The 25,452-nt window shown below is 45.0% G+C and overlaps 1 protein-coding gene across 4 annotated transcripts in view; it reads right to left on the bottom strand.

The window, feature by feature from the left end:
• Positions 1-7,588: 7,588 nt before the first annotated feature.
• Fam120a (family with sequence similarity 120 member A) overlaps positions 7,589-25,452 on the bottom strand; it is a 99,838-nt gene continuing 81,974 nt past the window's right edge. For 2 of the 4 annotated variants that reach the window (XM_074052521.1, XM_074052522.1), the window contains exons 13-19: positions 20,035-20,244; positions 18,959-19,142; positions 18,293-18,430; positions 16,715-16,825; positions 15,902-16,043; positions 15,381-15,477; positions 7,589-9,478 (exon numbers count right to left, since the gene is read on the bottom strand). In XM_074052521.1, the coding sequence (XP_073908622.1) occupies positions 9,167-9,478; positions 15,381-15,477; positions 15,902-16,043; positions 16,715-16,825; positions 18,293-18,430; positions 18,959-19,142; positions 20,035-20,244 (1,194 nt within the window). In that variant the 3' untranslated portion in view covers positions 7,589-9,166. The remainder of the gene's footprint in view (positions 9,479-15,380; positions 15,478-15,901; positions 16,044-16,714; positions 16,826-18,292; positions 18,431-18,958; positions 19,143-20,034; positions 20,245-25,452) is intronic. The other 2 variants (XM_020186598.2, XM_074052523.1) reach the window with 2 other exon arrangements.

Raw genomic sequence — 25,452 nt, 5'->3', positions numbered from 1 at the left:
TTGACTGAAGAATATTCCATTGTGTGGACAGATCACACCTTGTTTATCCGTTCATATGTTGGAGGACACTTGGGCTGTTTGCACCATTTGACTCTTAGGAGTAACGCTGCAGCTGGTGGCTCACGCCTGTAATCCTTGCTACTTGGGAAGCTGAGATCTGAGGTTCAAAGCCAGTCTGGACAAATAGTTTGTGAAACCCTATCTCCAAAATAACCAGAACAAAGTGGACTGGAGCTGTTGCCCAAGTAGCATGAAGCCCTGAGTTCAAACCCCAGTACCACAAAAAAAAAAAAAAAAAAAAAAAAAACTTTGCCCAGTTTTGAATGGTTGACTTGTAGGAATCTTTGATTTATTCTGGATACTAATCTATCAGATACATTTGCAAGTAATTTCTCCCTTTCATTCTGTAATTGCCTCCTTACTCTGTTGGATAATGTCCTTTGGTGCACAAAATTTTTTAATTTCAGTGAAATCTAAATTACCTGTTATTTCTTTCCTTACCTGTGCTTTTTAAATTTATATCTAAGAACTCATTGTCAAATCCAATATCATGAAGCTTTCCCCTATGTTTTCCTCTAGGAGTTTTGTGGGTTTATCTTTTATTTGGTGTGTACTGGGTTTGAACTCAGGGCTTTCCACTTGCAAAGCAGTTGCTCTAAAGATTGAGCCCCACCTCCAGTCCATTTTGCTTTGCTTATTTTAGAGATGGGGTTTCAAAAACTACTTGCCTGGGCTGGCCTTGAATGGAGATCCTCCTCATCTCAGCCTCCCAAACAGCTAGGATTACAGGTGTGAGCTACTGGTTCCCAGCTGGTTTTAGCTCTTATGTGAAAGTCTTTGATCCATTTCGAGTTAATGCTTGTATATGGTGTAACATAAGGGCCCAACTTCATTCTGGTTTTTTTTTTTTTTTTTTTTTTTGGTGGTGGTGGTGGTACTGGGGTTTGAACTCAGGGCTTTGAGCTTGCTAAGCAGGTGCTCTACTTGAGCCATGCCCAGTCCCCAGCTTCAGGGTTGGGTTTCCCACAACCGTTTATTAAAATGGTGGTCTTGGCCTCCTTGTTGAAAACTACCTGGCCCCTTGTTGAGAACTCCAATCTATATGCAGATCTATTTCCAGGCACTGTGTTGTATTTCACTTGTCAATATGTCTGTTTGGAGGCCAGTGCCACTTGACCACTTGTTTTTTGGTTTTTTGGTTTCTTTCAGTACTAGAGTTTGAACTCAGGGACTACACCTTGAGCCAGTCCACCAGCACTTTTTGGTGAAGGGTTTTCTCAAGATAGGGTTTCTCAAACTATTTGCCCAGGCTGCCTTCGAACCTCAATTCTCCTGATCTGTGCCTCCTGAGTAACTAGGGTTACAGGCGTAAGCCCCCGCACACAGAAAGCCAGGAGAATTTCTGTCTGGCTCTTCTCATGTCAGTGCCAGCAGATTGCTTCATGGAGAGCAGGATATGTTTCTCCCCAATTCCTTACTCCCCCAAACCCACATTATCCTATGATACCAAAAGAAATCCCTGCTTTCATTTTCTTTTCATTTATTTATTTGGTGATACTGGGGTTTGAACTCAGGGCCTACACTTTGAGGCACTCCACCATCACAAAAAATGATAAGTTTTTTGGAGATAGGCTCTTGCCAACTATTTGCCCACAGCTGGCTTTGAACCACAATCCTCCTGATCTCTGCCTCCTGAGTAACTAGGATTACAGGAGTGAGCCACTGGCTTCCGGCCCAACTTTGTTCTTTTTCAAGATTATTTTGGCTATTTGGGGTCCCTTGACATTACATATGAATTTTAGGATGGATTTTTTTTCTTAGAAATTTTGTTTCTCAAAAACAAATCATTGAAATTAGATAGTGACCTCTTAACAATATTAAAATCTTCTAATGCATGAACACACAGACTTTCCATTTATCCTTGTCATTAATTGCTTTCAGTAGCTCTTGGTCCTTTTCAGCTTACAAGTCTTGCCTCCTTGGCTAAATTTATTCCTGAGTATTTTTATTCTATTTATTTATTTATTTATTTGGTGATATGGGGTTTGGCCTCATGCTTCCTAGACGGGCACTCCACCACTTGAGCCACTCTGCCAGCCCTTTTATGCTATTTTAAATGGAATTCTTTACTGGGTACTGATAGCTCATGCCTGTAATCCTAGCTACTCAGGAGGCAGAGATCAGGAGGATCATGGTTCAAAGCCAGCCCAGGCAAATAGTTCAAGAGACCCTATCTCAAAAATAACCAACACAAAACAGGGTTGGTGGAGTGTCTCAAGTGGTAGAGCACCTGCATAGCAAATGTGAGGACCTGAGTTCAACCCTAGTACAGCAAAAAGTAAAACAAAACAGAAGTTCCATCGCCCTGGTAGGATCCCCCTGTAGCAAGCCCAGTCCCACCCCTTGTATTCCCTCTGGCTGTGACCAGTGGGTGGATAAAAGCCCAGATGGATAGACATTTCTCTTCATTGGCCAAACCCAAGATCTTTCTTTCCCAGCTGCACAGGTTTGGGGGCCCGCCAGCTGTGGTTCTTGGTCAGGATCCTCAACTCAACGCCTGTAATCCTAGCTACTTGGGAGGTTGAAATCAAGAAGATCGAGGTTCAAGGCCAGCCCAGACAATAGCTTGAAAGACTTCATCTCCAAAATAAACAGAGCAAATGGACTGGAGGTGTGGCTCAAGCAGTAGAGCACCTGTTTGACAGGGTGAAGCCCTGAGTTCAAACTCCAGTCACACCAAAAAGAAAAAGCCTCAGCAGGCCTAACTGAAGTTCTTGCTCCTCAGTTAGGGTTCATTCTTTTGAGAACCATTTGCATTCTGCTCAGCCTGGGCCACTTGCAGTCATGGGAGTCAGGAAAGAAGAAATGAGTGCAGCACCTGGCTGAGTCCCTCCCTGACCTGGTCAGGGAGGGAGGTGGCGCCACCTTGGGTTCCGGCGTGCAAGTGCATAAAGTCCAGAGCTGTGTAATGAAGGACCACAGACTGTGCGCCTTAGATGGCAGGCGTTTAGTGTCTCTGGCTCTGGGGCCAGAAGTCTCAGACCAAGGAGTCTGTAGGGCTGCACTCCACAGGATGCCCTAGAGAAGGCTCTGTCCACATTCTGGTAGCTTCTTGGCCTGTGGTCACATCACTCCACTGTTCCCACAGCAGTCTCCCCCCTTCCCTCTTCCCCTCTCATGTTCCTCCTCCTCCTCCCCCTCTTCTTCTTCTTCGCAAAAACTAAAGCAAAGTTCATTAGAAAGGAATTTAGTGTAACAGGATAAAAGTAGGGAGAAATTGTGTGTGTATGGGGGGGGGGGCATTTCCCATGCAGGAAATGGGAATAAAGACTCCCCAGGTTCCCTTTTTCTGCCAGTCATATTGGTAAAGGTCCTTCAAAACCAACATGAGCTTGTCCTAACTCAACTAATTACATCTGTAAAGACCCTACTTCCAAATAAGGTCACATTCTGAGATATTGGGGGTCAGGACTTGACCACATGAATTTGGAAGGGGAATTCAGCCCTAACACAGGGCAAGGAACTCTAAGGAAAAGACTCCCCCTCGCTGGGTGTAGCTACTCAGGAGGCAGCTGCAGGAGAATCTGTAGTTCAAGGCCACTAACATACAAACAAACCAGTGTCAGTGGCTCATGCCTGTAGCTTCTTAGGAGGCTGAGATCAGGAGGATATGATTCAATGCCAACCTAGGCGAATAGTTCAGGAGACCCCATCTCCAAAAAATAACTAGAGCAAAATGGACTGGAGGTATGGCTTAAGTGGTAGAGCACCTGCTTTACAAGGGCAAAGCCCTAACTTCAAACCCAAGTCCCACCCAAAAAAAAAAAAAAAAAAAGTACAAAAAGGGTTTGGAGGGTGGCTCCCAGTGGTGGAGTACTTGCCTAGCATTTGATAGGCCGTGAGTTAAATCCTGGTACCACAAACAAAATAAAACAAACCAAAAGGCCTACCTGCTGGATCTTGGATCAGCTTAGCCTGAGCCTTGCTAGGGAGCTCACAGGGCTAGGATCAGTGAGCCTGAGCACCCCGCTGTGGTTCGGGATGGGCGGGGCGGGGAGTGAGGGGGCATGAGGGGGGCGGACACACATGGGAACAGGAAGCAGACAGCCCAAGACCCATGTGTGGAGGATGCAGGAGGCCCACCAGCAGCAAGCCCCTGACAAAGAGGGCTCTTCCCAGTCCACTTCCCCAAGTGGAGGGCCAAGCAACAAAGGACTTTTTTCCAAGACATGGAGTGTAGGGATACATTCTCAGAAATGAAATCAGTGGAAGAGACAGCCCTCTAAGGACAACCTCCATGATGTCTACCTCCACAGGGCAGCCCATAGGCCACCCCCTTTGCCTCTGCAGTTGAAGTTATGGATGAAGGTATGGATGGTGAGCTGGCATTCCAAGTCTCCTGTTAAATGAAAAAAATAAACAGTAAATTAATGGTAAGAGGGATATGTTCACCCCCACTAGAAATCAAAGTCATGCAAATGAAGCAAAAAGATAGAAACTTTGAGACCAGCCTGGACTACAAGCCAAGACCCTGTCTCAAAAAGTCCAAAAGAAAAAAGCCCCCCCTTCTTTCTTTTGCAGTACTGGGATTTGCACTCAGGGCCTCACACTTGGTAAGCACGCACTCTACCACTTGAGCTACTCCACCAGCCCTTTTTTTATGTTGGATTTTTTTTTTTGAGAGAGGTTCTCTTGAACTATTTGCCTGGGCTGGCTTCAAACCTCCATCCTTCCAATCTCTGCCACCCCAGGAGGAGGATTATAGATGTGAGTCACTGGAGCCCAGCTGAAAGCCTACTTTTAACTGTCAAAGTAGCAGCTTGGTCCAGCAAGTTGGGCCTCTGCAGACAAATGGCTCCTGAGCCCTGTAGGGTGATACTTTGGGTCACATCAGTAGGAATGCCTCCTTCTGGTGAAAAGCTCATTAGGAAGACCAACAGACTGTCACAAGGCTCACCTATGAGTGGTGTGAACACCTGGAACCCACCCAGTACACCCATCCTGCCCCACACACCAGGGCTAGCTTCAGGATGACCTCTGGTTTCTCCCCTCTCCGTGGATTCCCTTCTGTCACTCACCCCACCCATCACCCCATCTTTTTCCCCTCATTTTTTTTTTTTGGGTGGGACTGTGGTTTGAACTCAGGACTTCATGTTTGCAAAGTAGGTGCTTTACCACTTGAGGCACACCTCCAGTCCATTTTGTTCTGGTTATTTTGGAGATGGAGTCTCATGAACTATTTGCCCGGGCTGACCTTGAGCCATGATCCTCCTGATCTCAGCCTCCCAAGTAGCTAGGATTATAAGCGTGAGGCATTTGGCTCTTCTCGTTTTCTTTTTTTACTTCAAGTATTTCTAATTGTGCACACGTATGTTGCTTTTCCATTCAAATGGAAATGCAACAATGGCGGGGTCCACGGGACTTCTGTCCCTTGTGGGTAAGCCAGGACCTGGCACAGATACTCCATAAGAACTTATAGAACAAGTAAGGGAAATGTCCCGCTAGGCTGCCAAATAAAGAGGGAGTCCATTGTGGGGGGACCATTGAGAGGAGCCATCATGTGATGTTCTGTGGGGAAAATGACACAAAGCATGTGCGGGCAGCCTGACTGGTTTTTTTTTAGAAGGAAAAAAAAAAATCTATGTATTGCATCCAAAAAAGGAGAGATCTAGCTTTAGCAATAGGTGTCTCAGGATGAAAGAGTTACTGGTAGTTTTTCTTTTCTTTATGTACTTTACCTAGATTTTTTTGGTTTTACCTTGCCACAATAAACACATACTACATTTGAAACAAGAAAAAAAAAATTCAATAAAAGCATAGAGTGTGCGACCTGTCCCAGGATGCCCCGAAGCCAGGGTTGACACTGGCCTCAGCATGGTCCTGAGCTCTAGCCTGTGGCACATCCCCCATGGTCCTTCAGCCCACGTCAGCATTGCCTTTGGGCTTTCCCCTGAAATTCTACTGGTGTGGGGAGAAAAGCAGTGTGTCTCTGGCCAAGCGTGGAACAGGGGTTCCAGTCCCATGTCCCTGCAGCCTCTGGACCCTCTCTCTTGCTTTTCCTTCCTGCTCAGGTCTGGACCTCTGGGGCTTTGGGAAGGTGAGTAGAGACCTACCTTGGAGCTAAGAGTGACAGCACTTACAAATGCCCAAGTGATAAGAGAGGTGGTGGAAGGAGGGAGCACCTGTTTATCACAGAGGGAACAGCCTTGAGATGACTGCATTTGTTGCAAGGACTTTGTTGTGCAGAAACCTGTCCCCGTCCCTCCCTCTCCAAGCTGCAGAACTGTTCCTGTCAGTTTGCTGTTCTCAAGTGAGGTGAACCTGAGCCTATCGAAGACCCAGAAATGGCGGGGTTTGTGATTTCTTTAACAGGTGAGGCACCATAGGACTAAAACCAGTCTTCCTCCAATACCCTGCCCCTCGGCCAGGTATATGGGGTGCAGAGTGAGTTAAGCTTGCTTCCCAGGGTTCGCGGCCCTCCCTGGAATGGGGTTTCTGTAAGAGGGGCAGCTCTGGCTCCCATGCACAGAGAAGGCGCTTAAGCGGCCTGGCATCCCTCAGGCAGCTGGCAAGCAGAACGGCAGAGGCCCTCAAATCCGGTCGGTCCTGAGGCCGTCGAGGTCACGTTGATAAACAGAGCAGGAGGGGAAAAGACGTGCCTCCAAAATCTGGAAGCCCAGTCACCGTTGGGTCTGCACAGAGGCGTCACCGGGGAGGGCTCCCAGGGGCCTGGGAATTTTGAGCTCAGTTCGGGCCCTAGGTGGGTCTGGGCATACACACAGGAGCCTGGTTGGACCAGGGTGGGTCCAGGGCACAGGCTGGGGTACCGGTCAGTTCCTTAGGGACCTCCGTGGGGCTGGCCGCCGGGAGACCTACGGAGCGAGAAGCGCTGGGAAGCTGGGCCGAGCGGGGAGAGAGGTCTCGGGCTCAGCCCCGCCCCAGGCTGCTGCGCGGGTGCCTCGGGCCGCAGCCCTCCGCCGCGGCGCCGCCCCGGGATGCGCGCGCACCCTGAGCCCGGGGGTGGGCACGGGTAGGAGGAAGGGCGGGGACAGGGCGCTGGCAAGCCCCGCCCCCCGGCCGGGCGCGCGGCCCCTCCCGGCCCCGCCCACCCCGGAGAGCGCGCGCCCCGGTCCCCGCCGCACGCGCGGGTGCTCGCTCTCGCCGCTCCAGGTACCCTTGTGCTCTGCCAAGATGCAGAGTAGAGCCTCGGGCCGAAATGATGGCGCGAAGAGCGGCTCACACGTGCAACTCCGAGTTCCGAAACCACCACTTAATCAGGATCAAATTTATTTCTTCCTCGGGGTCTTAACAAAACAGTTTTCTGCTTCTAAGCCTGGTTTATCAGAGGATGTCCTTTTGGGTCGCGTGAAACCTAACCATGGATCTCAAACGTTGCACGTGAGCATGGTTTTCATAGAAATCGTGTATCGGTGTTCCCTTACAGCTAGAAAAGCGGAGTTACTCTGAAAGGACACAATGCATTTAAAACTTTGGCTATTCGCTCAAGGTCCTCAGAAGCGACCTCAATTCCAATTAAACCTCTGTCAAATTTATGCTTTTACGAGTGAATTTAAGAGCCGCACAGCAGTTTATACTAAAAGAATAAAGATTTTTATTAAGCATTGTAAGTTGCATTCAATAGCCTCTGGATACGCCACACCACAAATCCATCCACAGTCAATCAGACCCAACAGCAGTTCATTCTTCACAATCCATGAGTTAGGGCAGAACTCCCTTCAACTTACAGTAAGATCCTACTCAGCTCTTGCGGGCAGGGGTTGGGGAATTACACCTCATTTCTGATCACTAATGTGATGAAGAGCATCAGAAGTATATGAAAACGATAAGAAGTGATTCTGATTTCAAAGTACATTGTTTGGAAACATTAACAAAAACATCAAAATGATAGAAGTATACTTGCTTCTACTAAATTCTTCATGGGAAAGTTCTCAAGAACAAGCAATTTTTTTTCCTGCTACAGAAGGGGGGGTGGTTTGTTTTTTTTTTTTTTAAAGATCAAAGGGTTTTTTTCTTCACAGAATTTCATATTTTGCTAATATGAAGGCATAAAACAGCAACAAAGAACAATAATGCATACAGCAGTGAATACACCAGGGTAATGTTGATATTTGAAACAGCTAGATAATTTTGGGGGGTTTTAGAATAAATGCAACAGAGGTCAATAATCACAAAATTTTAAGGTTAGAGCAAGATCAATGACTAAACAGTTAACATCTTTTATAGGACTATTACTGGTTATTAGCTTTTGTTTTGCAAATGGGCACATACTGGTAAGAATGGAAGAAAGGACAGTGACATGCATAATATTAACTACACACTTTAAAAATCAGGAGCCATGCAGAAGTTTAGCTCAAGTAGTAGTACTAATGGTCTACGTCCGATTCAAAACCACATAGTTCATTGATCACAGATGCATGGTATTAGTCACAAAAAGTTTCAGAACACATTGTGTTGATTTTGAAAGGTCATTTGCACCTTCTATGATTTCAGCTCTATCTCCATGTCACTTGCTTGTAACGTATGTATGATGTACTGTATATTTAAAATCAGCAGAACGGCAATATTACTCTATAATTTTTTAGTTTCAATAGTTGCACTTTTTTTTTAACACAAAATAACCACATCAACAGTGATGAAATTTAAGTAAGAAAGAAAAACTGTGGTTGTGCCTTATTTCTTTCATAATCATAAAAATCAAAGCCTTAAAGAAAGCTTCATTGTGAAACAGTAATGCAAAATCAAATATAATGGCATACATATGGTGCCAAATGCTAAAAATTATATTTTAAGCTATATATACTTAAAGACTGCCAAAATTTGTTTTCTTTATGTTCAAGAAACACAACTATAGGCTTTTGTCATAACCAGTTTAAACTTTATGTGTACTTCATTTTAAGTGCGGGAGTCAAATGCTCTTCATTTCCTTTCTCTCTTTTTTGTTTTATTGTAGCATTTTGACTACAACTGGTTAAAACTAAAAATGTGTTGTTTAAATCTCTGATATCAAAGAGGGATCTGAATTTCCAAAGTCCTCACTTTTCTCTGACGGACAGGACAAAATGTACGTAACTGCAGGCTCTCTTTCTCTCCAGGTACTCCTAAATCCTTACCCTTCCAGCATCCTTCACCCTCTATAAAAATAAGTTTACTCTTCTTCATTTAAGACAGCTGCCTCCAGAGCAGCCTCCCTGCGGCAGGCGCTGTCTGTACTTAGTGCATTTAAATGAGGATTTGTATTGCACATTTTAGAGTCATTGTTCAAGGCACTTTCGGAGTGGCTGGGGGCCCTGGTGTCTCCTGCATTCCCATTCAGCTGGGGCACCGGCTTCTCCTCGGCCATCACTCCATTTTCAGCCAGGGACCCGTCTGACGACACTGCAGAGGACTTGGATTCCCCAGATTTCGACTTCAGTTCTTTGGCCACTTCTTCTGCTGAAGCAGCATAAGGAGGTCTGCCCTGTTGAAAAGGAAGGATAACTGATAAGACAGCCTTGGATAAACAGCAGGAAAGGCACAGAAGGTTGGCGCTAATGACCCTGTGTCTGCAGACTCAAGAGCAGAAAGTGGGCAGCTGAGTCCCTCCGACACTCAGCTGGGGAAACTTTTGTCTCAGTTCCTTCTGCAGCCCTTTCCCTCAACTTCTCCGCTGCTAAGGTCCTGAAAATAGGGGAGGGTTCCATCATTTCACAAGCTCTAGCTAATCCTTTATTTGGTACTTAATCATTAAGTAACAAATGTCCCTTGGTAGTCTCCTTGGCAATCAAAGCTGTCTCCCCATACCCTCCAAAACCAGCAAGGTCTCAGACATGTACCTGGAACATGTGGCTGCACATAGGAAAAAAGCACTGCCAGGCCACCTCAATAAGAAGCAAATCTGCACCAACAAGTGCACTTGGGCTTATTAAAGATCTCTTCTGAATGGTCTGCCCACAGACTCTAAGCAGATGTAAAAATAATTCTCTGGAAAAAATGAACCTTGAGCCTGACACAGTTCATTTCTGGAACAACAAGGCTCTCTGAGGGGATGGCAAAGTCCGCCTGAGAGCTTCATTTGCTCTTATCACAGCCTGGGTGCCTCCATGGCGGCATGTGATACCCAGCAATTCTCTGGTGGGGCAGCACCCACTAGAAGCCAGTAGCACTGGCACCAAGTTGTGACAGTCAACATCTGCAAATGTCCCTTGGGGCCAGTAGCCAGGGCTGAGAGCAGGATCTCTCTCCTAGTCCCTCACCTCACATCCCCTCACCACAGCACAGTGGTGCCCCCAGCGCCTTCCAGCCCTCCTGTTCTAAAAGTCGCAGATTTGCAGTATTGAGGACCAAGTTTACTTGTTCTACTAAGGAGAGGGAGAGGGAGTGTGCCTTGCACCCTCACCAAAAAGCAGCCCCTCCCAACTCTCCCCCAATGTCTTCTCACTTCAGCTCCCAAGCCTAGTGTTCAGAAGTACTAACCTGCGCTGCTACTGTTATTTCTTTGGAACCTTGAAAGAAATAATGCGTTTTGTGGCGCTGGGGATCAAACCTGGTGCTTCATGTATGCCAGGTGAACACTCTACCACTGAGCTAACATCCCTAGCCTGAGACACACTCTGAAAATACAGCAGGACTGAACTCAGAGGGAAAAGAAAAAAAAAATACTGAGGATTTAACTATACCTTTCCCCGCCACCACCCTGCCGCCATTGGTACTGGGGTTTGGACTTGGCCTCATGCTTGCTATACCTGACCCACTCTGCCAGCCCTAACTATACCTTTCAAACCTCAGAGCTCATTGCAGAACTAGGAAAACACCTGTGCAGGGACCTGTGCGCACTCAGGGCAATCACTCAGTGGGTGATGGAGTAGGGATGCACAGAGGATGGAGGGCTTGCCCTTTCTTGGGTGGGCCTTCACCACCTTGAGGCAGTTCCTCCAGCCGCCACTAACTGCACCACCACATTGCACAGCGTGGCTCCCCTTGGTTCTGGGTAACTCCTCTGAGCATTGAGCCACCAGGATGGTGCCCTGTACTGAGGACAAGTGCTGGAAGGGGAGTAAAATGGAACGAACAAGGACAGCAAAGCAAAGCAAGGAAAGAAAAGCTTCAGAAATTCTCAGGAAGCAAGCTGCCATACCCTAAACAGAAGATAGCAAAGCTGACCACATGATCTACCCTTAAGGTGGACAGCAACTAGCTTTACCTAGAAGCTTGCCAGATAAAGTACCAAATCTCCACAGATGACAAAGTACTTCAGAAAGATGTGTCTATAAAAAAAGACCAAGAGGGGCTGGTGGAGAGGCTCAAGTGGTAGAGTGCCTGCCTAGCAAGTATGAGACCCTGAGTTCAAACCCCAATGCCGCAAAATGAAAGACCAAGAATAGCCAGGTAGGGTCGAACACATCCATGATTCCAGGTACTTGGGAGGCTGAGGCAGGAGGACCACAAGTTCATGATCAGCCTAGGTAATTTAGCAAGACCCTGTCTCAAGATTAAAAAAGGTGTGTGTACATGGGGGGTAGGGGGAAAACAGGGGAAATGTGGCCCAGTGGTAGATTGCTTGCTTAGCATGTGTGAGGCCCTGGTTTAAATACCTACCACTGGTGCGGGGCTGGGAGACCAAGAGTGCCTCCTCTGATCAAAACAGGAGAATAAGGCTGGGCACAATGACTTAAGCCTGTCATCCCAGCTAAGCAGGAACCATATATAGGAGTATCGCAATCCAGTCTCATCCAGCAAAAACTTGAGACCCTGTTAAATATACATAAAAGCTTAAAAGAACTAGGGGTGTGGTTCAAGTGATAGAGTGCCTCTAGCAAGTTTGAGTTCTGAGCTCAATCCCCAGTACCACCTAAAAAAAAAAAAAAACTCCAAACAAAACAGGAGAATAAAATGATAGAACATGGCTAGGAGTGTGGCTCTGCCTACCAAGTGCAAGGCCCTGAATTCAGACCCTGGCACTGAAAAGTTAAAAAAAAAAAAAAAAGAACTGAGAAACAAAGTGAAAAACTTCAAGAAGCCGGGCACTGGTGGCTCATCCCTGTAATTCTAGCTACTCAGGAGGCAGAGATCAGGAGGATCCCAGTACAAGTTGGCTCAGGGGAAACAGTTCATGAGACCCTATCTCGAAAAAACCCCATCACAAAAAAGGGCTGGTGGAATGGTGGAATGGTTCAAGGTGTAGGTCCCCAAGTTCAAACCCCAGAACTGGAAAAAAAAAAAAAAAACAAGAAGAATTCAAATGAAATCATAAACCAGCATTCAAGAAACGAAGACTAAATTAGAAGAAAACAAGAACAAATAAACACTTTAATACTTGAAGGAGAAAAAGAAAAATTTAAAAACCGGAAATAAGTAAGATAGGGAAATGCAAATCCAAACCGCAGTAGAATACCACTTCACATTTACTAGGATGGCTGGAACAAAAGAGAAAGTAGTGCGTGTTGGCAAGTATGGACATCCTCACATGCCGCGTGGGAATATAAACTGGTACAGCCACTTTGGAAGAGTCTGATGGTTTCCTACAAAACTAAACACACTCTTGCCATATCATCTAGCAATCATGCTTCTTGGTACTCCAAAGGAGCTGAAAACTGTATCACTACAAAAACCTACACCTGGGTGTTCTGTATTATTTTTTGTGGTGGTAGGATTCAAACCCAGAGCCTTGCATATGTAGGTGAGCACTCTACCACTGAGCTACACCCACAGCCCTACGCATATGTTTATAGCATTTTTACTCATCTGCCCAAACTGAAAGCTACCAAGAAATCCTTCAGAAGGTGAATGGAACAAACTGTGGTGTGCTCAGACAGTAAGTATTATTCAGCTACAAGGAGATGAACTGACCACCCACAAAAAGACATGGAGAAAATTTAAATGCATATTTCGAAGTGAAAGAAGCCAGTTTAGAAAGACAATATGCTGTGTGATTTCATCTGTCTGACATCCTGAAAAAGGCAAAACTTTGAAGACAGTAAAACGATCAGTGAAACTACTGTATGATACTACAGTGGTGGATGGACAGTAGCATACATTTGTCCAAACCTACAGAATGTACTACATCAAAAGTGAAGTCTAAATCAGGAACTGGGTAATTCTGACATGTCATGCGGGTTTACCAATCGTAACAAATGTCTCACTCTAATGGGAGGGTAGGAGGTAGTGGAGAGGCTTGGATTTGGGGCAAGGGTACAGGGAATTCTGTACCTTCCTCTTAGTGCTCGAAAATTAGTTTTAAAAAACAAACAAACTATGGACTAAATACTCCCATAAAACAGGTGAACTGTATAGTATGTGAGTTACATATCAAAAAAGAAATGAAGAAATAAAAGAAATCAAGAGTCTGCAAAGTACTGAAGTAGGCATAGAAGGCAATGGGGACACCAAAGATGAAAACAAAGCAAGAATAAGAACAGGCTAGGCGTCAGTAGCTCATGCCTGTAATCCTAGCTACTTGGAAGGCAGAAATCAGGACGATCATGGTTCAAAGCCAGCCCAGGAAAATAGCTGAGACTCTCTCTTGAAAAAAAAAACCCAACCAAAACAGGGCTGGTGGAGTGGCTCAGATTGAACGCCTGCCTAGCGAGAGCCCTAAGTTTCAAGCTCCAGTGCCAAAAAAAAAAAAAAAACCCAAAAAACAAAACAAAAAAAACAGAACCAAAATACTACTAACTTGAGACAACTTTCTAAAACTGAAAGATCTGAGCTCACATGTGATGAGAGAAGAGGGCACCACACTAAGCACAGAGATCCAGTATAGCCCGTGTCAGGGACTGACTGAGGAAAGACACTAAACTTTCATGAAAAACCAAAGCCAATTTGGGCCTTTAGACCTAATCTTCAAGTGACTTCAAAGAAAAACTAGCAAAGCCTTCCACAGGAGGAAATCAAGGTAACATACAATAACTGAGAAGAAAACACAGGAGCCAGTGTTTCTGGATAAGGAAGTTTTTTATATAAAATGCTACTTCCTAAGTTCTCCCTGCAGAAACCACTGAAGAAAGGGTTTTAGAGTCCAAAACAGATGTGCAAGCCTGGAGGGGCACAGGACGTAAAAGTGTTTACAGGACTGAGACAAACGAGGCACAAAGGGACAAAAGGAAAGTACAGTGGGTCATGGCCAACTATCTAGATCACTCAAATGAGAACAGCCCAGCTATTTTTTTCTCCCCTGAGGGGGAGGGGCAGTCAGCACTGGGGTTTTAACTCAGGCTTGCCAGGCAGGTGCTCTACCACTTGAGCCACTCCGCCAGCCCCTTTGTGCATTGAGTATTTTTCAGAAAGGGTTTCGTGTTTTTTCCCTCGGGCTGGCCTTGAACCACAATCCTCCTGATCTCTGCCTCCCAAGTAGCTGGGACTACAGACATGAGCTGCCGGTGTCCGGCAGCACAACTATTTCTTAAAAATGAAGGAACTGGTGGACAATAAGGAGGGCACATGCAAACATGGTCCTTCAGCTGTTCTAGGTGAATGACATTGGTAATAGCAGAATGAACAGGTATTCTGAGCCTGTGTATGGAATATGAGACAAAGCAAAAACTCATTGTGGGAGTTTCTAACTCCCACAACATTGTATTCTAATGCAAACAACCAGATTCTTAGAATGGAAGGGAAGACACTCAGATGCTGTAAGTAGAGGGTGAGTGCAACTCCAAAGCCTTTTGTTGGGACTAGGAGACGATATAGATGGGTGAGCTATTCTACTGGGGTAGGCAAGGGTGAGCATGCACTGATTTGGGTTGTACATGCTTGTACATGTGCGTGTCTCTTAGCAGCTTGCCTTTCTTCCCTAGAGCTTGCTGCCCATAGGAAAAGCCTACAACAGGGCTTCCTCCAGAAGAAAGGACATGCGGACAGGAGAGAGAAGAGGTGAAATAAAAGCTCAGAAACAACAACAGGAATGCACGAGGATCTTATCTTTAAAAAACAAAACTAACCTGTATGCTATGTGTGCATATTTATGTGTGAACAAACAGAAGATTACAGGAATTGTGACCAATTCTGCAGAAATGAGTTACTGATTGGTGCCCAGTCTGGTGATCTTACAATGGCATCTCCCACTGAGGAGACCAGGAAGTTGCTACCCTGGGTGCAGGGATGTCCAGGGGAGCTTGGGTCCTTGTGTCTTAGCAGCTGAAGACCACAAGGTCACAGCAAAGGACAGAACCACCCTGAGAAAGCTCCCAAATGACACAGAAATGACTTGGGCTACAAGGGACTTATAACTGGTAAGTATCTATGTGCCAGTATCGTGTCAAGAGGCCTGACAGCTACAGGATACACTCACTGCCCTTCAGTCTAACCAAAGGCAGTAGTAGCCTAGTTCAAAAAGGAGACGTGGACAGGGAGTGACAGACAGAGGAACACTGTGAGGACATTACCTGAATTGCTCCCTGGCTTTTATAGCCTCTGCCATAGTACCTTCCACCTCTTCCAAAAGTTCTAATCACTGGGGTAGAAATAACTCCCCTTGGGCGCCTAGGTCAACAAAGAAAGACAAGAGCAAACAGACTTAAATCTGTCACAAATTACATTTAAAATACTATCAAGTATATTAACATGGTCTAATCATAGGATTAGACCATGATGCGCTGGGTTTATTAAGTACAACCACACCAAATTATTTATTCAAAGGAATCAGTACCATTTTTCTGGTTCATATCAAAGGCATTCGATTTGAAAAATAATACTTAAAAATATTTTTAAAAGACAACTGGTTAACTGAACAATACGTGGCTAATTATTTAATAGTGGTTAATAGTAATATAATGCTCTATAAGAGGATTCTATGCAACCATTAAGAGTGATGTTACAGAAGACCGTATCTATCTAATGATATAAAAACATTCCTGCTAAGCAAAAAAGCATGTATACAAGATCCATTTTCCCTTCTGGAGCTTACCCTCTCGCTGGGCCTCCCACAGAGACCACCTGCAGCGGGAAGGGCCCTCGGCCCCCACGGCCCCGCCTGCTCCCGGCCCAGTGACCGACCACAGTGCCAGCTATTTCTAGTTTCCCTCCCTGAGAAGGTATAGGTTGGACTCCTGCACAAAAAAATACATGAAAAGACAAAATCTTTACAACTGAAGCATTAAGACTGGAAGAGAAGCAAGCAAAAAAACTTTTCAGTTTTGGTTTTTATTCAGTATGGAGCCACTTAACCCCACTTTGTGTAGACTATTTTGTTGTTTTTTCAAATTATGTGTGTTTCTATGTACACACCATGTGATTTTTAAACTGTTGTTAGAGCCAGTCATGGTGGTATGCACACTACTGTAATCCCAGCACTAGGGAGGTTGGGGCAAGAAGATCCTGACTTCAAGGCCAGCCTGGGCTACACTGTGAGACCCTGTTTCAAAAAAACACCCCACACAACTAAAGTTAGGTTCCAACTGCAAAAAAGTACAAGCCCTTTTAAAGAAAGAAATTTTAAAAAGCACTCGGTATCACTTGCCCACTTCCATATCACCAGAACAAATCCTGCAAACTCAACTTATTTTTCTTTTTAGGTAAATACTTCCAAATGTATATCCTCAGCCAAACATTATAGAAATTAATCAATAAAGCATTATAGCAATTAATCAATAAATCTAGTTGGTATTTCCTTCCTCCCTCCCCTGGCCTTTTATTGTTGTTGTTATGCTGGCGATTAAACCCTAAGCTATGCACAGGCTAGCCAAGAATTCTACCACTGAGCTACATTCCCACTCCTTACTTTTTTTGAGACAAGGTCTTGCTTTGTAGCCCAGGCTGGCCTTGAACTTGTGATCTTCCTGCCTCTGCCATCTGAGAGCTGGGATTACAGGCATGATCACCAGGCCCAGCTCTGTAGTTCATATCATATAAATTAGAATTTCCTTAAGCAGAATCCTAAACAGAGTTTTCTGACCTAAGAACATTATCAAATCATTAAACAATAGCTAACTAATAAAACAAAACAGAGCCCTGAGCATTTTGTTTTCTAGCAGGGTAATGGATTATCCTCACTGCCCACCATCCTGATGTCAGCAGTGCATACATGTCCACTGCAGCATCTGCACTAGCACTGGCCAACAGAAATCTAGGACAGCCCTGATGTTTTCTAATAGTCACAAGACAAAAAGTACAAAGAAATAGGCGAAATGTTTTAATACCTATTTCACCCAAATAATATCATTTCAACATGTAATCAAGATTAAAAAAAACCAAAACACTAGTGAGCTACTTTCTATTTGTAAAATCTCATGTACATTTATACTTCCTGGCCACAGCTGAAGTCATTCACTCTGACATGACCTGTGGCTACTGCATGGGACGATGCAGGTCTGAGTTTCAGACTTAATGGTAGGAAAGAGGGCAAGCAAGTTCCTTGTGCCTTCCTTACCTGACACTAAACAGAGGAGGCTCTCCCCTCACCCTTCTCTCCCTCCTTACCTCCCAGTCACAGACCAAGAAGCTGACACATGTAAGAAGCAAAAGCATCCCGAGGGCAGAAAAGCCCATTGAGAGGCTGGGGAACAGAGGAGGGAGAGGGCCTTCTGTGACTGCAGACAGGCTGACCCTTGGCCACATGTACATGTGTCCTTTCCACACACCACACCTCCCACTGGCCTCCATAAGTACCCACGTAACTCACTGGAAAAACACTGCCCACCCAGAGGGGAGAGGCTTGTCTGTCCTAAATGTTATTCCAAATGTGTCAGAACAATCCTGCAACAGGACTTGCTGGCTGGACTAGGAACTACATTCCCTAAAAGTGGGATGAGCACAAAGTTGCACGCCACGCTACAGCTAAAACTGAATGTTAAAGACTGTTTCCCCTTTATTAGACTAACACAAATGAAAAGGGAAGCAATGGTAATTTAAAGTAAACTGACTTATTTATATACCTGTTGTGATCTTTCTTTACAAACATGTCTACGAAACAAACTGTGACAGACTTTTTATGCCAGGACTCCTGTGCTTGTTAGCATCTTCTACACAAGCTGAGCACCTTTACCAAAAGATGGCCGCTTGGGAGATGCCACTGAGAGCCAGCAGCTCAGTCTGTGAGCACGAGGCGCTGGTCAGGTCACCCAAGTGCACAGATGGGCTCTGCTCTAGGTGGACACTCAGTGGCCTACCCTGAAAGGAGAGACAGCCACCGCTGGGTTGCTGCAGAGACCTGAGGGCAGAGGGTCAGTCAGGGACCCATGAGAAAGGGCACTGTATTGGAGGAGGTGGCTTGCAAGGACAGTAAAGGAAGGCAGGCGCCAGCCGCTGGAGCAGAGGAGGTGCAGAGGCAGAAGTTCTGGGAGGGTGTGGGTATAATTACCGCCCTGGGACTTGCTAGTCCTGCCGCTCTCACTGCCTGAGAAGGCTCCGCAGTGTCCCGATGCTGCTGCCACCCGGAAGGCACGGTAAGGGCCTGTCGCTACCGTTTCCCCATAGGGGCCTCCAAAGCCACAGACTCCTGTGGGACCCGGGGTAGAGAGAGACAGGGGAGAAACATGAGGGATGGGCACAGGAGGCTCTTTTGGGTATGAGACCAGTCAGAGCAACACCTGCTCCTTCAGCTGCTGGGGAGGAGGCTCCTAGTTCCTCTCGCACTTTGTCATCCTGCATCCATCATCCCCACAGGCCAGCCCTTCAGGCCACCCCCCCAAAAAAAATTATTAAACAGAGTGCTGGCCAGGACTCAGGCAGGCCCTGGAACATGGATCATAAAAGAGGCTCTCTCTGACTCGGATGGATTTATTTTCCAGCACATGCAAGGTAAAAATCTTAGAAATATGAGTGGAGTGGTCAGCTATACTGACAGACTATAGCACGAAGCCTCTCCTCAGCACTGGGGGCTCCCCTTCTCCTTCCTAATTTGAATAACTTCTGCTGCAAACCTCCTAAGACCCACAATTATCAGGTTTTAGCACGGCAAGTTCTGGCTCCACTTAAGGATCACACATCCTGGCCCCAGGTGAAGGAGTCCCAACACACAGCTCACCTGCAAAGCCCCTGCCCCTGCCCTGCGAGGGTGGGACAGGCCCGAAGTGCCGTGGGTACACAGATGCAGGGTAGAAGGGCAGAGCGGGAGGCGGTGGGAAGGGGAGCGGGTGGTTCTGCCGGGAGAAGTTGAGCCCCTCCAGGACGCTCTGACGCATCTTCTCTACCTTGGCAGCCTGCTCAGCCTGCAAGTCAAAGCCCCAGCAGGTGAAGAAGTCATTCAATGTTTTAAGCACATTTGGACGCACTAACAAATTAAGATACAGACTGCTGTAAGAACTCTGAACCTGCACATCACCTACCTGCTGATGCTTATTTGTAACCCCCAATCAGTACTCAGGGTACCTTCCTGGCCACTTGGAGACCTGAGCAGAGCCAAGGGCCTGTTTTAGCTCACACTGAAAAAGTCCTTTCTTTGGCCTGTGTGGCAACACATCTTTTGCTTTTTTTTTTTTTTTTTTGTGGTACTGGGGCTTGAACTCAGGGCCTTTATCTTGAGCCACTCCACCAGCCCCCCTTTTTTTGTAATGGGTATTTTCGAGATAGGGTTTCACGAACTATTTGCTTAGGCTGGCTTCAAACTGCAACCCTCCTGATCTCTGCCTCCTGAGAAGCTAGGATTATAGGTGGCACCTGGCCTATTTTTGTGTCATTTTTGTTGGTGAATTTGCTATTTAAGATGGGCCCCCCAGTACCAAAGTATAAATGCACACGAGGCTGTGATGTATCCCAGGCAGGAAGCATGTGTGTCAGGAACGCTTCCTTTAGTATGAGTTACTGTGCTGTAGGCCGTGAGCTTGAACAAAATTATATGCTGATTGCCTGAAAATATATGAGCAGGAACTCGCAGGCACTTAAACCCACACTTCCCAGGAGCAACGGTTTATACCCACAAACTCAGTGGTCTACAAGGAATTGGCTCTCTGGTGGCCCTAAGGTGTATGTGGTCACACAGGGCTGGGCCCTCTCTCACAGACTTTACAACAAATATGGTATAAAAGACTACAGATTTAACCCATACACTGTACTTCATTACAGTAAGAGGTGGCCACTCGCCACCTCCCCTCCTCAACATACCTGACCATCACAGAGGTCGATGAGTGGGGTCTTTTCCCGGCTGGCTTTGAGGAGTTTGGACTGGAAGAGCTTTCCATCAAAATACATCCAAGGACAGCAGTGTTCCCAGGGGATGGGCTGTCCGCACGCATCGTTAGCAAACAATGCCATGTCTACTCCACTCATGAAGAGGGCTGATAACTGAATTCCTCGGGGGTCTAGGTTCTCAATCTTTAAAGTGAAAAGAGTAATTTCTATGGAGTAAGGTACTACAGTATCTGACTCTCCCACTGTCCCAGTAAAAGTCCCCAAAGTTAACAGTGCACACTCCTCAACATAAGCACCACTAGGAGTCCTATCACCACCTCAGCCTCACCCAGCCCTAGCTTTATTGGCTATTAATTATTTGACATATTAAAATTGAAGGGCTTATTTTATGAACATACTGAAGTATTTCTGTTTGGCACTTGTAAACTGTTAGAGTGGGGATAATGCTATATATAAGGCTGAATGTGACAAAAGGACAAATGATATACAGTCTTCTCAGCAGCCCCATGCTCCACAGTCCCTCCAAGAAATAATACTTAATACTTCAAATTTGAACACAGGCCATGTACTAGCACCAAGGGTGTCAAAAAAAGAATGCTCTAAGGTTTTACATTTTTTCAAATAGTTACCTTAAAAATAACTTGGTTTAATTTCATTCTGAAATAAATTTATACTCTATGTGTGTTCTATGTAACTAATTAATAAACTGTCAAAATGTTTTAGGAGACATGAATACCAAATAAATGGGAAGGAAAAAAAAAGAAAAAACCAAAACCAAAATCAGATACACTGTATATGAGCATGGGAATCTGCAGTGCTTGCATTTCCTCAGGGTACAGCTGTGTCCAGCCCCCCTCTCAGCTTGTGCATGTGATGGCAGAGTGAAATACCTGGCACAGGGACAGTCAACTCCTGACCATCGTGTGCGAAGGACCTAGTTTGTAGATTGTCCAGGTCAAAGTGTGATCTCTGCTCTGGTTTCTATCTTCCCACCTCAATGGCTTTTTGAGAATGCAGTCTGTTTAGGGCATCAGTCTAAGCAATACCTAACTGTGACAGGCAAAATGGGTTTGTGTGAAAGACAAAAAAGATCATTCTGGTGGCAACTGCTAATGAATTTAAGATTCAACATTTCTCATGATTGGCTAACACTGTGTTTTCCAGTCTTTTCTAAAATTTAAGTCAACACAATTAAGCTTCCAAAATAGAGAGGAGTCTGTTTGAGGTTAGCAGAGTTGTTTACCTATACCTCCTAATCCTGGAACATCACCGGTGCCTATGTCCCCCATGCAGTTGCTGGGAAGCAGGTGTGGCTGGGGTGATGGAATTAGATGTATTTTCATATTTATGTGCAATGTGGAGAAAGAGAGAGACAAACTGAAAGAATGCACTTGATTTATTTAGATCCTGCTGCCCTAACTGAGCTATACAAGAAAGGAGAACCCTCACAGCAGGAAGAGGGAACTGGCCCTGTTGGAGAATGGCCAAGCAAAGGCGGGGCCCGTGATGAAATACAATCACCCAGGACACAGGTCCCTGACCCCTTGCTCTACATGATGGTGACCATGAATCCTTTCTAGTCAAGTGAGACTCTGTTCCTTCCAGCCCAGGGCCTCTGAGCCGTATGCCAGAAAACAGAGAATCTGGGTCAAGGTTAGGGAGAAAAATGACAGATTTGATAGTGTTCTGAAGATGTATACCTCTATCCAAACATCCTGCACAAAATGCCATGGCGCACATCTGTGAATACACATGCAGCAGTTCTTGGTCACAGACTGCTTCTGTTCATGTCCACACACAAAGCCCTGCCAACTAATGTCCCAGGTAAAGTGCCACACGCATGCTGACTTTAAGAAAACTCAGCAGATGTGTACAATACAGAAGCACCCTAGTTACAGCCACGCACCTCTGAAATGCTGACAGGAGGAATGGAGCAGAACTCCATTGTAGATAATACATACGTGTAAATTAAACTGGCCTTGGCATTGACGGACTGATTTTTTATGGACTTAAAAAATGGTAGGTGCTAATACTTTCAAGATAATTAGCAATTTTAATAAAGACACCCATCACTAAATTTAACAGAGAAAAGTTCTTAAAATAAAGGCTACATGACAATGGGAGTAAATCTCCACTGCTGTATAGATTGCTTCCTTCAAAAATTTTCTTTTTTTTTTTTTCCTTGCTATGGAAACTAGGCTAGCCCTGAAATCTTGATTTTTTTCTGCCTCAGACACCTGAGTAGTTGGGACTATAGGTATGATGAATCCCCACTCTTGGCTTAAACTTTTTAAAACTTACATTGCATAGTGTTTTTCTTTCCCTAAATGTTAATTATTCACATAATAACATGTAACATTTATGGGGAATTAAAGTTAGTATGTAAAATAAGTATGTATTTGTTTAAAAAAAATTTGGGGCTGGTACTGGGGTTTGAACTCAGCTTCATGCTTACTAGGCAGATGCTCCTCCTCTTGAACCATACCTATGGTCATTTTTACTCTAGTTTTTTGGAGATGATAGGGTCTTGCTCTTTGCCCAGGTTGGCCTAAACTACAATCCTCCTATTTTATGCTTCCCACTATTGCTGAGATGATAGGTGCATACTACCACTCCCAGCTATTGGCTGAGATGGGGGTCTCACAAAGTTTTTGCTCAGGGCTGGCCTCAAACTGCATTCCTCCCAAGCTCAGCCTCCCAAGTAGCTAGGATTATAGGCTTCAGCCATTGGCACCCAGCTTATAATCTTTTTTCCTTTTTTGGGGGGGGCGGGGGGGAGTGTTTCAATTCAGGGACTCACGCTTGCTAGGCAGGTGCTCTACCATTTGAGCCACTCCCCCAACCCTTTTTATCGTGTTGAGTATTTCAAGATATGGTCTTGCTAACCATTTGCCCTAGCTGGCTTTGCAACTGTGATTCTCCTGATCTTATCTCCTGAGTAGCCAAGATTACAGGCATGAGCCACCAGCTCTGTGCTTAAAAATATTTTTAAGCATGCATTTTAATGTGCATTATTTCACTTCGAGCTCTCAATAACGATAGGATACAGGCATTTCCAACAGTACTCCGATGTACAGATGGTCACAGAGGAGAATGGCAGAATCCAAATTTGAAGCCAACTGTAGAAAGTGTCTACAATATTCATATTCTAACCTGATTCTCTCAGGTTAGATAAATATTCAACTGTCCAAAGTTCCTCAACTAGAGAGAAACCGACGAAAAATTCTGACTTCGAGGAAATGCAAATATAGAACTTAATCTCTGCCCAATTAGTTCAAGAAACAATTCCAATGAAGCAACTTTGTCCAGTTTCTAATTACTGGGCAACACTCTTACTGTAATTTTTCATATTTACCTATATGCAAAATAATTCTTACAGGTATCACAGACATGTTGCACGTCCCTAATACTGTCTTTAAAGCTCTTCATTTCCATCTTTTTTATTCTGCACTTGGCATGTGAAACTGTTAAAAGAATTTAAGGCAATTATAGGGATGTCAAGAGCAAGGGAGAAGAAACTGGACAAGTATCACAAGTGTACAAAGTTCCTTCTCCTCATCCTTTACCCACCCTCCTCGAAACCTGGGCTCAGTGCTATTTTTACCTTAGCAATTACATTCATGCTGGTAACCTAGGAGAACAGCTTAGAAAATTTAACAGGAAAAAAAATGAGGGTCATCAATCACTGCCACAGGTTCTCAGGGAGCCACACAGAACACGCTCAAGGATTCATGGACACGGTGGACGGAGAAAGCATGGAATCACCGCCACAGGTGCTCAGGAAGCCACACAGAACACGCTCAGGTACTCATGGACATGGTGGACGGAGAAAGCATGGATGAGATGAAATCCTTAAGAACTTATTGTAGCTAATGGTTGCAATGTTTTTCCCACTGAACCACCCACCAGAAAAGCTAGCAAGAGTGCAAACACTATTAGAAATGGGTCCTTCCTCCTCTCTTCTTTCTGATGGCACAGCATGTGCTGGGCAGTGAAGGGGAGAAGAGCAACAGGGCCTGGGCAACCCACAAACCAGTAACAGCCCTGGTATAGCAGCAGCGGCAGTCAAGAGTGATTGTACCTTAAACAGTGAAGTGGCATGTCGCAGAAAAGCACTGCCACTGCTTTTGATATATCAAAACTAATGTTAAGTGAAAAAGCAACTTAATTTTCTATCACTGAATTTTGGAACCCTCAGCTCTGTATATAAATTTTGGTAACATTGAAATAAGGATTATCCCTATCAATTCTCAATCTGTTAGCTGAGAGAATTTTTAATCTTAACAGTACAAACAACTACCTTCCCCTCAAACAAATGCTACTTTTCCTCCAGCTCCACTGAAATCTGCACATCCTGACAATGAAGCTCTCATGGCATGGGCTTTGCTTATGGAAGGGGACCGTCAATTTCCACACAAGAAGACCCTGGGCAGCGGATGAGTGAGACAGAAGGCAACTGTACATGGAATGTGTCTTTCTGAGACAGCTCTAAAATAATGTCTCGCCTTAGATGAAGAATCAGTAGATGAAAGCACTAAGGCCTCAAAAGAACCAAAATGAAAGCTTCTTTCAAAAGTTATATCCTGCGTGTGGATCCAAAATGAAAAGGATATGGGAGATAAGATGGACTGTAGGTAAAGTAACTTGATGGTGAATAAGGCTTGGTGGGCATACCTGGTCCCTGGCGGTCTGATTTTCAGAACTGGGATGTCAATACTGAAGGAATAATCTACACAAGAGAAACAGGAGGAGAGGCAGAGGGTGGCACCACACTCTAGGGCAGTGTTTCCACCCCTGAAGCACAGCCTGCAGCGAGGACGGTGGTGACGGGGCACACGGGGAGCACGCGGGAGGACCTGACTGGGCCCGCCACACTGCCTGACACCGAAAACAAAAGTGTTAAAGACAGTAACAATTTCTGCCTAGCAAACAGAAAAGCTTGATCCACAAAGTAAAAGCACACAATTTGAGAGAAATTCTGCTATGCTTTGGTTTTGTGTTTAGCTTGTTTCAAAGTCATCAGAAGCCTTGGGTGCACTCCACTCAACCAAAAATTACAAAATTTAACACAATAATTTAGAGAAAAATCAGAAGTTTATTAGCACCACCCAGCAAATACTAAAAATCTATAAGGCGAGTCTAAATTCCCTCTGCAAGGAAAGATGCGTTCATAAAGAACAGCAAAAAGATCTAAAAGTGAAAGCAATTTTGTCAAAAGAGGTTAACTGATTTCAAATAAAACTATGCAAATAAACAAATAAATAAATAATTGATGGAAAAGAAAAAAGCAAAACCCTCTACATTAAAAAAGAAAAGGCACATCTATGAATTTTGCTAACTTTGAAAAGTCTTGAACTAACATTGAATGTAGAAATTAGAAAGTAATTACAA

Source organism: Castor canadensis, chromosome 13, assembly GCF_047511655.1.
Source record: "Castor canadensis chromosome 13, mCasCan1.hap1v2, whole genome shotgun sequence".
In the NCBI taxonomy this organism is placed as follows: domain Eukaryota; kingdom Metazoa; phylum Chordata; class Mammalia; order Rodentia; family Castoridae; genus Castor; species Castor canadensis.
This window is presented reverse-complemented; position numbering and strand designations above follow the sequence as displayed.